The 14249-nt window shown below is 39.6% G+C and overlaps 2 protein-coding genes across 3 annotated transcripts in view; both read left to right on the top strand.

Annotated features, from left to right (window-relative positions):
• Positions 1–10703, top strand: part of LOC121855286 — a 31412-nt gene extending 20709 nt beyond the window's left edge. The window contains exons 15-19 of one of the 2 annotated variants that reach the window (XM_042350173.1): positions 459–686; positions 849–1038; positions 1334–1499; positions 2027–2181; positions 6057–10702. In XM_042350173.1, coding sequence (XP_042206107.1) covers positions 459–686; positions 849–1038; positions 1334–1499; positions 2027–2181; positions 6057–9990 — 4673 coding nt within the window. In that variant the 3' untranslated portion in view covers positions 9991–10702. Of the gene's footprint in view, positions 1–458; positions 1039–1333; positions 1500–2026; positions 2182–6056 lie in introns of both variants that reach the window. The other variant, XM_042350167.1, reaches the window with a different exon arrangement.
• A 1662-nt stretch (positions 10704–12365) lies between these two features.
• Positions 12366–14249, top strand: part of LOC121854911 (proline dehydrogenase 1, mitochondrial-like) — a 57496-nt gene continuing 55612 nt past the window's right edge. The window contains exon 1 of the mRNA XM_042349721.1: positions 12366–12698. Within this exon, the coding sequence (XP_042205655.1) occupies positions 12366–12698 (333 nt within the window). The remainder of the gene's footprint in view (positions 12699–14249) is intronic.

Raw genomic sequence — 14249 nt, 5'->3', positions numbered from 1 at the left:
TAGCAAGATGACCTTGTCTTCCCACTTTTATTTTTTTTTATCACACTATTTGATGTCCCTTACAATATTTAGTTATGTAATGGCATTCTGATGCACTCTCCCCATTTTTCACCAGCACAGAAATTGAACTTTGGGTCTTTTCATAATAATTTTGTGCACTAGACACCATAGGTTTAGTCAGGCACCTCTGTTTACATAATAAGGTCTTGTAATGATGGGAAGAAGGGGAGATCATACAAGACATCATTAGTCACCTTTGTTATCTTTGTTAGTCTCATTGCCACCTTGATTGATTTAACATGAATGTATAGGCTACTTTCACCTTTAAAGGAATTCTACTTTTGTTAACAGTTAAGTCTCTAATTTTTCCCTATCATTCAGACACTTCTTACATCATGCAAGGAACCCAGAGAATATATTAATGTCCTTCCATAATTCTTTGAGCTTTACTCTTGCAGTACATGATGTAGACCATGAGCGACTAATAGAGCTGGTGACCACGCTGATCCAGATTCTGGTGATACAACTGGAGAAGCCACAAAGTGCCCAGGTCTTGCCATTTGAGACTCTTACTCCATGGACTCTTTTGCATCGTCTCCTTGCTCATGAAGAACTCCTTCAGAAACAAGTCGATAAAATGAAGACACAAGACACAATAGAAAAAAGAGAATCTTCAGTGAGTGAAGGTAGGTCACTAGATGGGAAGACAACTGATAGTGAAGCTAAGAAAGAAAATGAGAGTGGATCACTGAATAAATCTGACAAGGTTTCCTCAGTATTGTCAGAAACAGGAAATGAAACACAAAGCAAGGGTAATTCAATTATTACATGTACTGGACCTCCAACAGATGAACTCGGCAAAACACATCAGAACTTGACTCAGGTTGTTGTCAGTTCTGTAACTCCTGAGACAAAAGATTGTAGCAAATATCAAGAAAAAGATACCCAAGAGGAAGAAGGCACTGCTGAGAGCAAGGGATCTGGAGTGCCCTATCCATCTACACTCTTTCTTATTACAGCTCATGATGAACTTGGCAAGTAAGTTTAACCGATATATTATCAGTATATTTTGAAAATATGCTTTTGCTAGACCGTTCACTGAGGAAGAAATGGCATTGTACTCTAAAGAATATTAAAAAGTAAATGTTTCACCAGGTAAAGGATGTGATAGTTTTAACATTTTGCTTTAATTTTCTTTTATTATTTGTTCCTAACCGTGATCTCGTGCTCAGGTATATATATTGTTTACCCTTATGGAGGTTCAACCCAAGAAGGAATATTAAGTACTGTACCAGGTAATTGAAGCTTTTGTCAGTAATTTTCTTTTTTTCAGACATTCATGGTGTTGTTATGATGATGGGGTGTTTCTGCTTTACTGTTTGGATGTGCTGCTTGGGGAGCTGCACAGAAGTCTTGAAGACCAACACCGACAGTTGTTGCACCACACGCTAGAGCAGCTGTCATTTTGTCTCTACTCACATCCATCCAAGAAATCTAAGGTTTGTAAGACACAGTATGACCAATTATTTTTAGATTTTTTTTGGTTAATATTTTTAAAGAAAATATCACAGATTAAAGAGAAGTATTAAAGTGAAGTATTTTGTGTGTGAAGTATTGTGGAGGTTAAGGGTTCATTTTGCATGCTGCTTGAGCAAGTTTAGCATATGAATGAGTTGTACAGTATTTATAGTTCTTGTTTTTGTAGCACTTAACTTGTTTTCATGCCACTTATTTGTTATTTTCTGCCATAGTCTTGTTCTTTATTTTTTACCTTTTTTTATTGAGGTTTCAGTATTCCTTGATCCATCTCACCATTTCTAAGTCATTACAGGAATTATTTGTTTTATAAAATCTATTCCTGTATTTTGATTACATTTCATTAATTAAAAATATCTGTACTGAATGAATACAATACTCGATAAACATTCTGCTGTACTGCAGAGCTGTAAAAAAAATAAATAAATAAATATTTATATATAGTATTCTAGTTAATATGATGTTTGATTACACCATTTTGTTTTAACAGCACAAACACCTGCGAGACCATGGAGTGCCTCAGATAGCCCTGTGCTGGGACCGAGCCTTGCAACTGTACCAGTACTACCGTCCCAGCCATCTTCCTGACTTCCAATCATCACAGATCCCATCTATCACTGATGATGTGGCCACACTTCATAAAAGGTCTGCTGGAGCCAGTATCTATGTTATTTATTTATTTATTTATGGGTTTGATTAAATATATGGTACATAGAGTAGGGTATAACAGCTATTTAGAATTTTTAATGAGATAAATTGTAAGTACAGTCGGCCCTTTATATACGCGGGGGTTACGTAACAGAGATAGCAGTGGATGTTAAAAATCCGCGTATATGTGCTGCCCCACCCCAAAAAAAAACCTGGCCCCCATGTCCTTATTTACCGTATATACCTGTGTGTAGTTCGAGTTTTTAAGACCAAATTATTTGGCAAAAAATTGGGGGTCGACCTCTAAAAGGGTAATAGTTTCGTTAGGTTGAAAAATATTTACCAGTAACTACCAGTAAACAATGGAAACAATGCACCAACGCACCACCAGCTGTGAGTGTCGGTACAGTTGCCAGGGCAGATCTATTGCGTCATCATAGCAAGCCCAAAGTAGCCAAATCCATGGTATGGTAGCACAGGACGATGTAAAACATAAAGTATTCATTTATTAAAGTTTATTTATGGATACTGGACATAAATTTTTGTTCATTACATTTGAAACATCAATCTTTGTTAATTAAATTTGAAACAAAAGAAAACTACGATACCGTATTTTCATTAAAATATTACATCACAAGTATATTTTGCCTTAACTGTGACTGAATGAATATACGTATTCTCAGAAATAAATATAGAAATGTAATATTTTTGCTGGAATGACGAACATATTACAGTGGAAAGTGAGATAAAATTATGACGAAAACAATGACTTTCGCTTTCTTTCGTTATTCAGAAGATTTTACCGTAATCGCTTTTCGAATGGTTTTCAGTTAAAAAACTGTTGTACTTGTACGGTATTACAATAATATTCTATCCTATCATTAGCCTTATAATCCCACAACTGAAAACCATTCGAAAAGCGATTACGGTAACATCTTTTGAACGAAAGAAAGCGAGTCATTGCTTTCGTCACTTTCCACTGTAATACGTACATCATTTCAGCAAAAATATTACATTTCCACGTTCTCAGAAATAAATGGTAGATTTTGTATAATATGGACACGAAGTAGTACCTTAAGCTGTGTATTCTTATATGACTCTATTAATTATGTATAGTAAAGTATTACAGAACATGTATTAATCCTATGTAATATTTCCATTTATTATGCACCATGTTATGCATGTGAATTACCATATTTACATTTTATGTATTCAGCTTGTGAATGCTGGCATCTGTACATGCCAGCGCGGAGTGATACAGAGAGTTGAGATCACCAGTCCTTGAGGTGTGGAAGCGCTCTGTCTTATTTGTGCCTCTGTATATCTCCCGTACAAGAATAAGAACCTATTTTCAAGATAACAAGTGTTTGTGTATACCCTCAGTAGTGTAGAACATTTTGGGGGTACCAAAGACAAACATAGAGTTTTGTTGAAACGTAATGTACAGTATTTGATATTAAAATGCAAAAATAGCTATAAAAACAATTAATACACCCGTAATGTACTGGCTGGCATCTCGTCCCTGCTCCCGCGTCCAAGGTCACCACTCCTCCCAACTCGCTCCCTCCCCCGCCTCCACCGTCACTACTGCCGACAACAAACACAAATGTTTTGTGAATAACTGCACCTCCACTTCCTATGTACAGTACTGAACTGTACTGTGCTGTGCATTTTTACAAACAATAAACATGGCAAGAAAAGCTATTAAAAAAAAAGAGATAAAAACTTCACTTTACTGTACAGTTCCTATCCTCGGCGACAGGACGGGGGTCATCGGGCTCATCGTCACTCAATTCCATAACGGGTGGTGAAGTGGGGGCGACGGTGGATTCAGCTGCTTCCTCACTGCCGCCAGTGATTGGTGTTAAATCTCTCCTTCGGTGATCAAAGAACATGGTGATGGGGAGTTGTCGTCTCTTTCATTCATTTCTTCCATGGTGTTTTTGTATGGAGCGAAAACGTCATCTATCCCTCGCATGAATTTCAGGGCACGCACTATGGAGGGGTCCATACTATAGGCCAGGTTTTTCAGTGCCTCAATATTCCTGGTCATCTCCCCCAACTTCTCCAACGTTATTTCTTGGTGCTCTTCTTCTTCCTCATCCTCTTTCCCTTTCCCTTTTGCTACCTCTTCCTCGCCTGAGTCTACTAACTCCTGTAGATCCTCCTCGGTCAGCTCAGTGTCGTGCTCTTCAATTAGCTCCCTAATCTCGTCCTCTGCCATGTCCTGGAAGCCTTCAGCAGCCACTTTCCTTGACAGTGCCAGGGTCTTTCTGAATATTTTCATTAAAATCCATCAAAATCATTTTCCTTGTCATCGTCTTAAGCACCAAACAGCTCCTCCCAGTCTTCTCCTTGAACAGGGCTAGAGGGTACGTGTTTTTCGAATCGTTTTCAATTAAAAAAATGTTACAGCACATGTATATTTTACCTAAACTGTGCCTGAATGAATATATTCTCAGAAATAAATAGTAGTTTTGCTGAAATGTGATGTACAGTGACCCCTCCGTTAACGAACTCAATCCGTTCCAGAAGGTCGTTTGTTAACCGAAAAGTTCGTTAACCGAAACCATTGTCTCAATGGGTTTTTGGGTAATTGGTTCCAGCTCACCGAAAAATTCCTAAATTCAACAAAAATGGTAGAAAAGTTCACTTACTTTGAGGTGTGTATGTAGAAGGCTCCTGGATGATGATGATGGGATTTAGAATGGGGGTGGAGGAGAAGGAAGAAGAGAAGGCATTGGGGTGGAAGAGAAGTCACCCCATGGCGCCATTTCACCCATAAAATTTTAGCTCTCTTGGTGTAATTCAAGATTATTTTCTTTAAATCAACACTGCACTGCATTATATATTGTCAATAAGTAAAATATATTTCAAAATGACCAATAATTTGCTTGGAAACACAGAAAAAAAGCATTTAGTTGAAGAGAGTCTCAAGCAAGATGTTACCTCCAGTGAAAACAGAGAGAGACTAACTCCTGTTTGCTGTGTTAAGAGGCTGGATGCCGCGCATTAAACTAGTCACTTTACCTTCAATTATGTTCAATAATTGTTAAAATGACTAAAAAATTGAATATTAAACTTTTAAAATTATTGAATAGTATAAACTTCTTGATATATACTAAAATAGTAAGGAATTTAAGCCCTAGAACCGATTAATGTATTGGCGGACTGATACTAAAGCTGGTTGCCCGGTCAGTGCAAGCGAAAACATGTTGAGGTCGGTTCGTAAGAACTTCGTTAACCGAATTTTTTTTCGTTAACCGAATTGAAGATCTTTATGGAAGGCAGTTCGTTAATCGAAATTACGTTAACCGAGGTGTTCGTTAAACGAGGGGTCACTGTATTTCAATGTAAAATAGGATAAAATACATGACGAAAAGAGGAGACTTTACCAACCTTCCGATGTTCAAGATATGTTACTCGTTTTTTTAGTAGTTTTTGGTTAAAATACTCTTATATTAGTGATATTCTATTCATACTGTGCTTGATATCATAGATTCACGGAAATGTAATATTTTTGCAACTACAATGCTGATGTCAACACAAGTGTGGTTACAGTGAGACTGACTGAGTGAGGGAGAGCTATGCGTGTGTGTGTGTGTGAGGTTGTAGGAGCGGGCGGTGTCCCGTGTTCAGTGCCGCGCGCAAGTTGAATGTACTTCAATTACTTCAATGTACAGAATATTCCTCCGGCGGGGCAATCCGTGTACCTGTATTATAAACCCGCATATGTTAAGGGCCGACTGTATAGCAATGAAGGAATAAAAGTTAACAATATGTAATGTATTATTAAACATTTACTATGCAGATGATACACCCCTCTTTCTCCTGCATGTCTATTAAAGCTCACCCTTTTTCTTTTTTTTCAGGATCATTGCTTTGCTCCCAGCAGAGGCCAGACCAGAGAACCGTATATCAGATGTGGAAGCTTATATAAATGGAGAAGAGAAAGAATGTAACTACACCCCCTTCACTCCACCCACAGATATAATTCGTGATTGTTTTTATCTTTTGGGGGATTATTACTTTAAGAATAAGGAATGGACAACTGCAATTAAATATTACAAGTTAGATGTAACCATAAATCCTGATCGATTAGACTCCTGGGCTCCACTTGGTTTAGCCATGAAAGCCATGCTTGAAACCCAACTCAACTCATGTGAAGTTATCCAAGATGAAGAGGCTTTCTTCTCTCTTGCCCAAGCAGCTGTCAGGTGCCTCAAGCAGGCATTGAAGCTAGATGAATACCACACCAATCTTTGGGTGGAGTTTGGAGGTTTAGTGTACATGGTGCACTCTCATGCTTCAAGGCTCCTAAAACAAGATCTCAATCCTGACATCAGCCTTGAAACTTTTGAAATGCTTGAAAAGCTGAAAGGGCAGATGCTAAGTCAAGCAGAGCAGTGCTTCACAAAGGCTTTGGATATACGTGATGAAGGCTGGGATGATGAAAATTTACCAGACGAGAGATGGTTATACTGTTACATGTTAGGTAAAGTTGCAGAAAAACAAAGCAAATCATCAGAGGTAATATTACAAAATTACCTTAAAGCTGGTGAACATTTACATCAGATACAGGCAAAATATCCCATCAAAATTAATTATAACAGTCCCCAGGAGTATTCAGTAGAGGCATTAGAAATGTACTATCGTCCACATGCCTATATGTTGAAATACTTACAGCAGAGAGAAGGAAAATGTGTTGAACAAGATATTCTGAAGATCTTTGATAAATATCTTGATAAATTAGCTGCAGGACCCTTTGCCTCCTGTCAGGAAAAGAAGAAAGTATGTGATGTTGGTGTCAGTGAAACGCTTGGTAATGATGGTTCCACTGTCACGGAATCACCTGAAATAGATGAATCGCCTGTTAAAAGACCTATAGATGAACAAGAAAATGCGAATGAACCGCCAGCCAAGAAAGTGGCCATAAACAAAGAATCAGATGATGTTAGTGGCATTGTGAAAGAAGTTATCAGTGGTATAGTCAATGATGCCGTTTCAGAATCCAACCACAATTTAGAAAACATGAATACGGAAAAGGAAAGTGATATGAAAAGTGGTGAAAATACTAGTGCAGAAAATAAGGAAACTGTGAAAGAAAAAACTAATTCCACACCTGCCGCATCAACTGCTGAAAAGGACAAGAGAGACAGTGATGATGAAATACAAGTAGTGGAGGAAAAAGTGATAGAGAAGAAGGATCACATTAATATTATCAGCAGGTGTATCACATCTCTAAAACTCTGCTTGTCCAGATTTCCTCAAAATTATAAGGCTCTCTATCGTTTATCATATTATTATAACACCTCCAAGTTTTATAAGGATTGCAGTCGTGCCCGAAACTACTTACTGGGGTGTGACTACTGGCAGAGGGTAGGGTACATGCCAGTTAATGGTCTTTTTAATGAGCGCAAAGTATGGATTCAGCAGCCAAAGAATTCTAACTTTTTCCATGGTGTCTGGCGAATTCCAAATGACGAAGTAGACCGTCCTGGGAGCTTTGCAGCCCACATGTATCGATGTGTGTCCCTAACCTTGGATATTCTACCACAGATGAAGGACTTCTTTCCAGTCTTACAAATAGCTCTTGCTCTCAAAAACTCTCCTGAAAAAGACAAAAAATACTTGAGGGATAATGAGCGTGAATTGCTGTCTGAACATGCCACTCAGGTTGGTTTACAGGCTATGAAAGATAAGTACAAAGTGTTTTTCAAAGGAGCCTCCCCAGTGCACGCCAATCGTCGTCTTGCTTTTCTTCTGGATGTTTATCGGTCTTATAAACAAATAAGCAAGCATCTGCCAGGTTCAGAGCCCCATCTAGCAAAGATGCTGTCTGAAGCTTATGCAGCATACAGAGGTATAAAACCTGATAGTCGTTCAAACATACTAAGGGAGGCAGATGCTTTCTGCAGTAGGAACCAACACTTTCAACATCGCATTGCACCAGTTGTACCTAGTATCCAGGGTAGTACAAATATCAGTGTTAGTGGTGATTCTCTAATGTCTCGTAGAGGACGGCCCCCTGGAACGGGACGTGGACGAGGACGAGGTTCCATGTATCCCCTTCGACAGTCCCCTGGTATAATAGCAATTCAGGAAGCATACAAAATATATGAGAATTTAATTCAGGCACAAACAATATTGAACAATAAAGAACTTGACCATGCAGCTTTATATACTCATCAAAAAGAACTCGAGTACTTCCAGTCAGAGCTGCTGAAGTACTTACGTATACCTAGTGTTTCACAGTATTTCCAGGCCTCCTTACAAGGCTTAGGGACAGCAACAGCCAAATTACCACCTCCACCTAAGAATTCCGCCACGTCTGGAGGAAACACAAGCGGTCGGCAGGGTGCCAACATTGCGACACAAATATTGTCTACAGCACATACAAATCAAGCTACTCAACCAACTCGTCCTGATGAGCCAAGATCTTCACTGTCTGCCCTCTCTGCCAGATCCCAGGTTCATGGCATCTCTATTACTTCTGTTCCAGCTTCAAAGTCCACCTTAGTAACAAGCAAACCTCTTAAACCTAGCATGTCAGTCACTGTTAGTCCGGCTAAAACTGCCTGCCCACCAGCCTTGCAGGGTCGTGGTGATATTTCTGTGGTATCTGTGTCTCGCCCTACAGCATCTAGTAGAACAACTGTAACTGCCACCACAACATCTGTATCAAAACAAACAACTTGTAAAACAGTTTCTCCCACCACCCCACTACCTAGGCCAACAGCCATCAGAGCAACAACTTCAAGTGCACCATCGTCTAAAACTCCTGCCAGTGAAGCCATCACTCTCAGTACAAACACAAGCAAGACAGCTACTTCAACCGTGAGCTCTGTACCCAAACTACCAGCTGGGACCACACTTACCCGCCCAAGTGATACATCTGTCAACAGAGGCTCAGCACCTCGTCCACAACTACAGGCTCAAGCTCGTCCTGCTAATAACCTGGTGTCTGACTCTCCAGCAAAGAGCTTAACTGGTTCCATAAGAAATGTACCAGCTGAAATATTGAGCAGCACTGGAGCCCCAATTACCCGACCAACTACTGTTCTCAGCAATACAAAATCTACCAATTCAGTACAGGCTAGTAAACCTTCTTTACCCAAAGATATGACAATAACCCCTGCACCACGAGTTAAGTCTACCCCTGCACCACGAGTTAAGGCTCATCCAAAGCCACAGTTATCTGTCAATAGGACAACACCATCATCTTCCTTTTTAGGAGCTTATCAAGCATCTCTTGGATTGATAGGAACCAAGAATTCCCCAGCAAGAGTGTCAGGATCAAACAACCCTCGCAGTATGAATACTACAACAACTGGATCTGACGGACAACATCCCTCATCATCCCAGTCCAATAAATCTGTTCGAGTTACCCACCTGAACACTTCACAGCTGATGCAATTAGCTTATGGAAAAGGAGGTACAGGAAATGTATCTGGAGTAATAAGTCAGTTAACAAAGACACCACAACCAGTACGTGGTCAGTCAAGGACACCGGCTTCTATGACAAACCAACCTCAAACATCTATGCCTCAACGTTCACAGGCATCTTCATCCCAGAGACCACAGGTTTCAGGATCCCAACGACCACAACCTTCTGGAACTCAACGACCACAGTCTTCTGTACCCCAGCGACCACAAGGCAACCCATCACAGCGATCCCATTCAAGAACCATTCCACAAACCAGACCAGGACAAGCCCAAATGAGGCCATCCACATCAAAACCAAACCAAACCAAACCTGGTCCTGGGCAAGGTGGATCATCAGATGATATAATTACTTTAGATTGAGCTAGAGAGACTTGGAGCCTGAGCAGAAGTGTGTTAATTCCGAGACTTTGTCCCCAAGTGAAGTGTATGCATTCTTTAATATCAATATCTTTCATAGGGGATACAAACGATGTTTACATGAGACAGCATTAATATACATTGATGTGATTTCTTTATCTTTTATTATAATAAAAACTCAGCTGGAGTTTCTGTGGCAGAATGTAAATTGAAATAATGAAAGCTGAGACAGCCAATGGAAGTACTGTATGTGTACAGTATTTAATAGATCTTCCTACCTAAGCATTTTGTTTTTTCTTGTAAATTTTCTTGATGATAGACTATACATTTCTGAGATTTTATATATTAACTAAATTTAGTTCTATTTAAATATGTGTATAGCTGCAGCTTCTTGGGTTGCATTTTTAAATTTCCACTTTTACATTACTTTAAAAAGTGACAAGATATGACCAAAAAATAAATGGTTTATATAAAATGGCATTCTTTTATTTAAAATACTGTAATCAAAGCAACAATGGAAATTATTTGAGGTCATAGGTATCTGAAACAGGGAAACCAGGGCATTTGGAAATTCAATATTTTTTTATCAATGCCCCATGCCCACCCACCAAAGGAGCTAAGCATGAACTACTGGTGGTAATATATTGTTACTAGGTAGTAGGCAGCTATCAAACAGGAAGGTACAACCGCCTGGGAAGATATTGGAAGCATAATGTGTTGTGTAATGGTAGACCCTGTTGCCATATGGCATCACGAAAATTGTGACCAAGTCCCAGGTTGCTGATTTTACCGACTTTCTGCCTCATTTACACACAGTTGCAAGGTCTCAATTGTTTCTCTTATTTTGACACCACAACATATATACTGGTTATTTTTCTTAATCTGTTTTATTTTTCCATTTCTGTATTTTTTATGGGTCAATTTTATTATTTGGCCCCCCCCCCCCCGGCCCCGATGTAGGTCGGTGATCTGTGCCCAGGTGAGCAATCCCCATTAAAAATAAATCGATCTTCCTGTGTAGTATTCATATCATAATCTCTCCCGTTACCATACAAAGGCATAGACACAGTACTAATATCAAGATACAGCACTTACTCAGAGTCTACTGTACTGTTAAAATATTGTCCTTGCCACTTTACAAATTTTTTATTTAGCTTTATGTACATACATTAGCTACATGGTCACTCCCTTGAACTCCTCATGTGAGGGACGAGATCCTAGTATGCAGCATTCAATTCAATTCAGTTCAATAGAAATCACCGTGTGTGTGCCTACTGTATGGTATACCTGTATGTGTTTCTGATATCCTGTTGTGACACAAGTATCCTAGAGGCTGTGGTGAAAACTATGATCCACTGCCTTTATAAGCACTGCAGCACCTGTATCTACGAAGCATTTTTTCTTCAGAGCTTGTAGAATGAAAGCCAAGTCTTGTGTCCCTATGCAAACAGTACAATGTACTATAGATGACAGTAGCACATAACTGTAATCACTATTGGATGCCATTTTTTTTAATTCTAAATGGTGGTGTTTACAATTTGTTACATAAGTTGTGAATTTCCCTGCTCCTAATTCTTTGATATAAATAATGTAATGAGAAAACACGACAGGAGGAGCCCATAGGCTTAAATAGTCCACCTGAGTCGCCCTACTTGCGGTACTGTACACTGAATGTTGGATCAGGACCAAGTCTCAAAAATTTGTATGCGACTTTTCTTTGTTAGTGATGCTAGTCTAAGAGTTAAATGACGAGGTGATGTAAGGAACAAAATACCAATATAGTTGATAAGGTAATATAAAAGAGATATAAAAAATAAACTGAATGTGATGTAGTTGAACCATATGGATAATCCTATTAACCCAGATCTATCAGGTGATTAGTACAGGTCACTTCTGTTCTTTGTGACTGCATTCCGTCTAACAGGTAGTGCTGGTCCTGTACTAATCACCTGATAGATCTGGGTTAATAGGATTATCCATATGGTTCAACTACATCACATTCAGTTTATTTTTTATATCTCTTTTATATTACCTTATCAACTATATTGGTATTTTGTTCCTTACATCACCTCGTCAGCCTTTGGCGCTAGACGATGCTTCTACCAAACGTTACGATCAATACTCCAGTTCGTTCAGTACCTTCCTTATCGCACGGCATTATCATCCCTTGGACAGCTGGCGATAAGGTTTAATTTTCCCTTTTACATCTTTGGTTTCGAAACCGTCTCATTCTCTGCTGATGGCCCCACTCCTACTGGCACGCCTCCTTCGCTAGCCAATCACACAGCTACAATTCTATGACGTCATGGGAGTGTCACGTGAGCCAGCACTAGTGAGCCGAGCCAGGCGAGCCGAGCCAGCGACGCGTCAGTTAAGTAATGGCTCTCGTGTTGGTCACATCGTTGCCTCGCACTCTCGCAGTTCGTGTTAGATATGGTGTAAAGTATCCTAAAATATGCTGGAATTTGAACAACAGACCCGTCATCGGCGTGAGCGTTCGACACAAGTCGACGCCTGCAGCCGCTTCTCTGGTCGGAGAAAACAATGGTGTGGACACTGCCTCCCATGATAACGAGAAAAAGGACCCACTTGACCTGACCTTCTGTGACCATGAATCCGCCTTTAAGAGCAAGACGACCTGGGAGGTGTTACGTGCGCTGCTAGTCTTCCAGATGTGTGGTATTCAACCTCTAGTGAAAAACAACGAGAAGGTTCGTGGCCAGCCTACTTCGGGCCGCCACGGACGACGCCAACTTTGTCATGTCACATTACTAACCTGGTGACCCCCAGAGTGCCAGTGTCCTCATCTGCGGAGCCCCGTAGCTTGACCTGACCACACCAGAAATCAGGGCAGGCCACAACCTAGTAAGATGGGATAACATTGTAGCATTTTCTTATCAGAACGATCGAGAAAAGCAAGGATGAATTTGTTTACTCTTTTATCTTGGTGACTTGTTTGTAATTTTTTCTTTCTGTGAGTAATTATTGATGAGTTATATGTTTTTGCTGTTCCTTAAACATTGCCGTCAGTACTCAAAGGTTTAAGATAAACAAATTAGTCCGTCAAGCTTTGATCACTGAATTCTAAAATCTAAGTTTCATTGTTTTGCTGGTTAAGTATTAAACAGGTAAGTTGAGGCTAATTATCATTGATTTGTCATCCCTGACACGAGTCTTTCTTAGCAGTGTAATGTGACATAAGAAGTTTGCATCGTCCGGGTTTGCTCTTATTCATCTCCATCGGACTTGTTAAACTTAGCTGATATGAATGATATGAATTATTGCCTCTGCTGGATACCAGTGTGCCAACATTGTAAATATGATAGTCTTTGTTTTTAAAGACACAAATACTGATATTGATTAATACCTCAAGGCCTCTGAGCATGATACAGTACATCCAAAGCTGTTCCCAATTTTCACTGATCACCTGGAGGTCTGTGTATAAGTTTATTTATTGCTTGAGATCAACCGTTGTCAGTAAAAGTATTCATGAGACCAGATTTGATTGATTGTTTTCGTTACTTGTTTTATTTTTTGTGTGCAAACGATAGATATGATAGTAACAATTTGATGAGACCAAACAAAGCCGGAAAGGATTCTTGAAGAGAGTCGTTCAGCAGCGTATTAAAGCGTTCCAATTTTCTTTAGAACTGCAAGTCCATTTTACTAGACCTGGTAGAAGGCAGATCATTATTTTTAAGGTTTATTTATATTAATTATCTTCTAAAAAACGCGCGTGCCATTATTTGCCCCTAGCAAAGTTGTTTAACATGTCATTAAAAACAGGTGTAGTACCAGAATCCTGGAGGATAGCGAATGTAATACTGATTTTTCAAGAAGGGGGATAGATCACTATCCTCTAACTACCGCCCAATCAGTCCAACGTCAATAGTAAGCAAATTACTAGAATCAATCATTTCAAACTATTCGAAACCTCCTGGGGAAGCACAAGTTGATAAATGATTCCCAACATTGCTTCACAAGCGGGCGTTCATGTCTAACTAATCTATTAACATTCTTTTCATCAGTTTTCGAATCGGTGGACGAGGGGCACAATTATGATGTGGTATATCTCGACTTTAGCAAAGCCTTCGACAGAGTCTTCCACGAAAGACTAATTAGAAAGGTAGAAGCACATGGCATCAAAGGTAATATCCATAAATGGATTAGGGTGTGGTTACAGGACAGGAAACAGCGAGTGAGCATAAACGGCACTAAATCCCATTGGAGCAACGTCACTTGTGGAGTTCCCCAAGGCTCAG

The sequence above is a fragment of the Homarus americanus genome, unplaced genomic scaffold, assembly GCF_018991925.1.
Source record: "Homarus americanus isolate GMGI-L3 unplaced genomic scaffold, GMGI_Hamer_2.0 scaffold1024, whole genome shotgun sequence".
Classification (NCBI taxonomy): Eukaryota; Metazoa; Arthropoda; class Malacostraca; order Decapoda; family Nephropidae; genus Homarus; species Homarus americanus.
The sequence above is the reverse complement of the archived record's forward strand: the minus strand, read 5'-3'. Positions and strand labels throughout refer to the sequence as shown.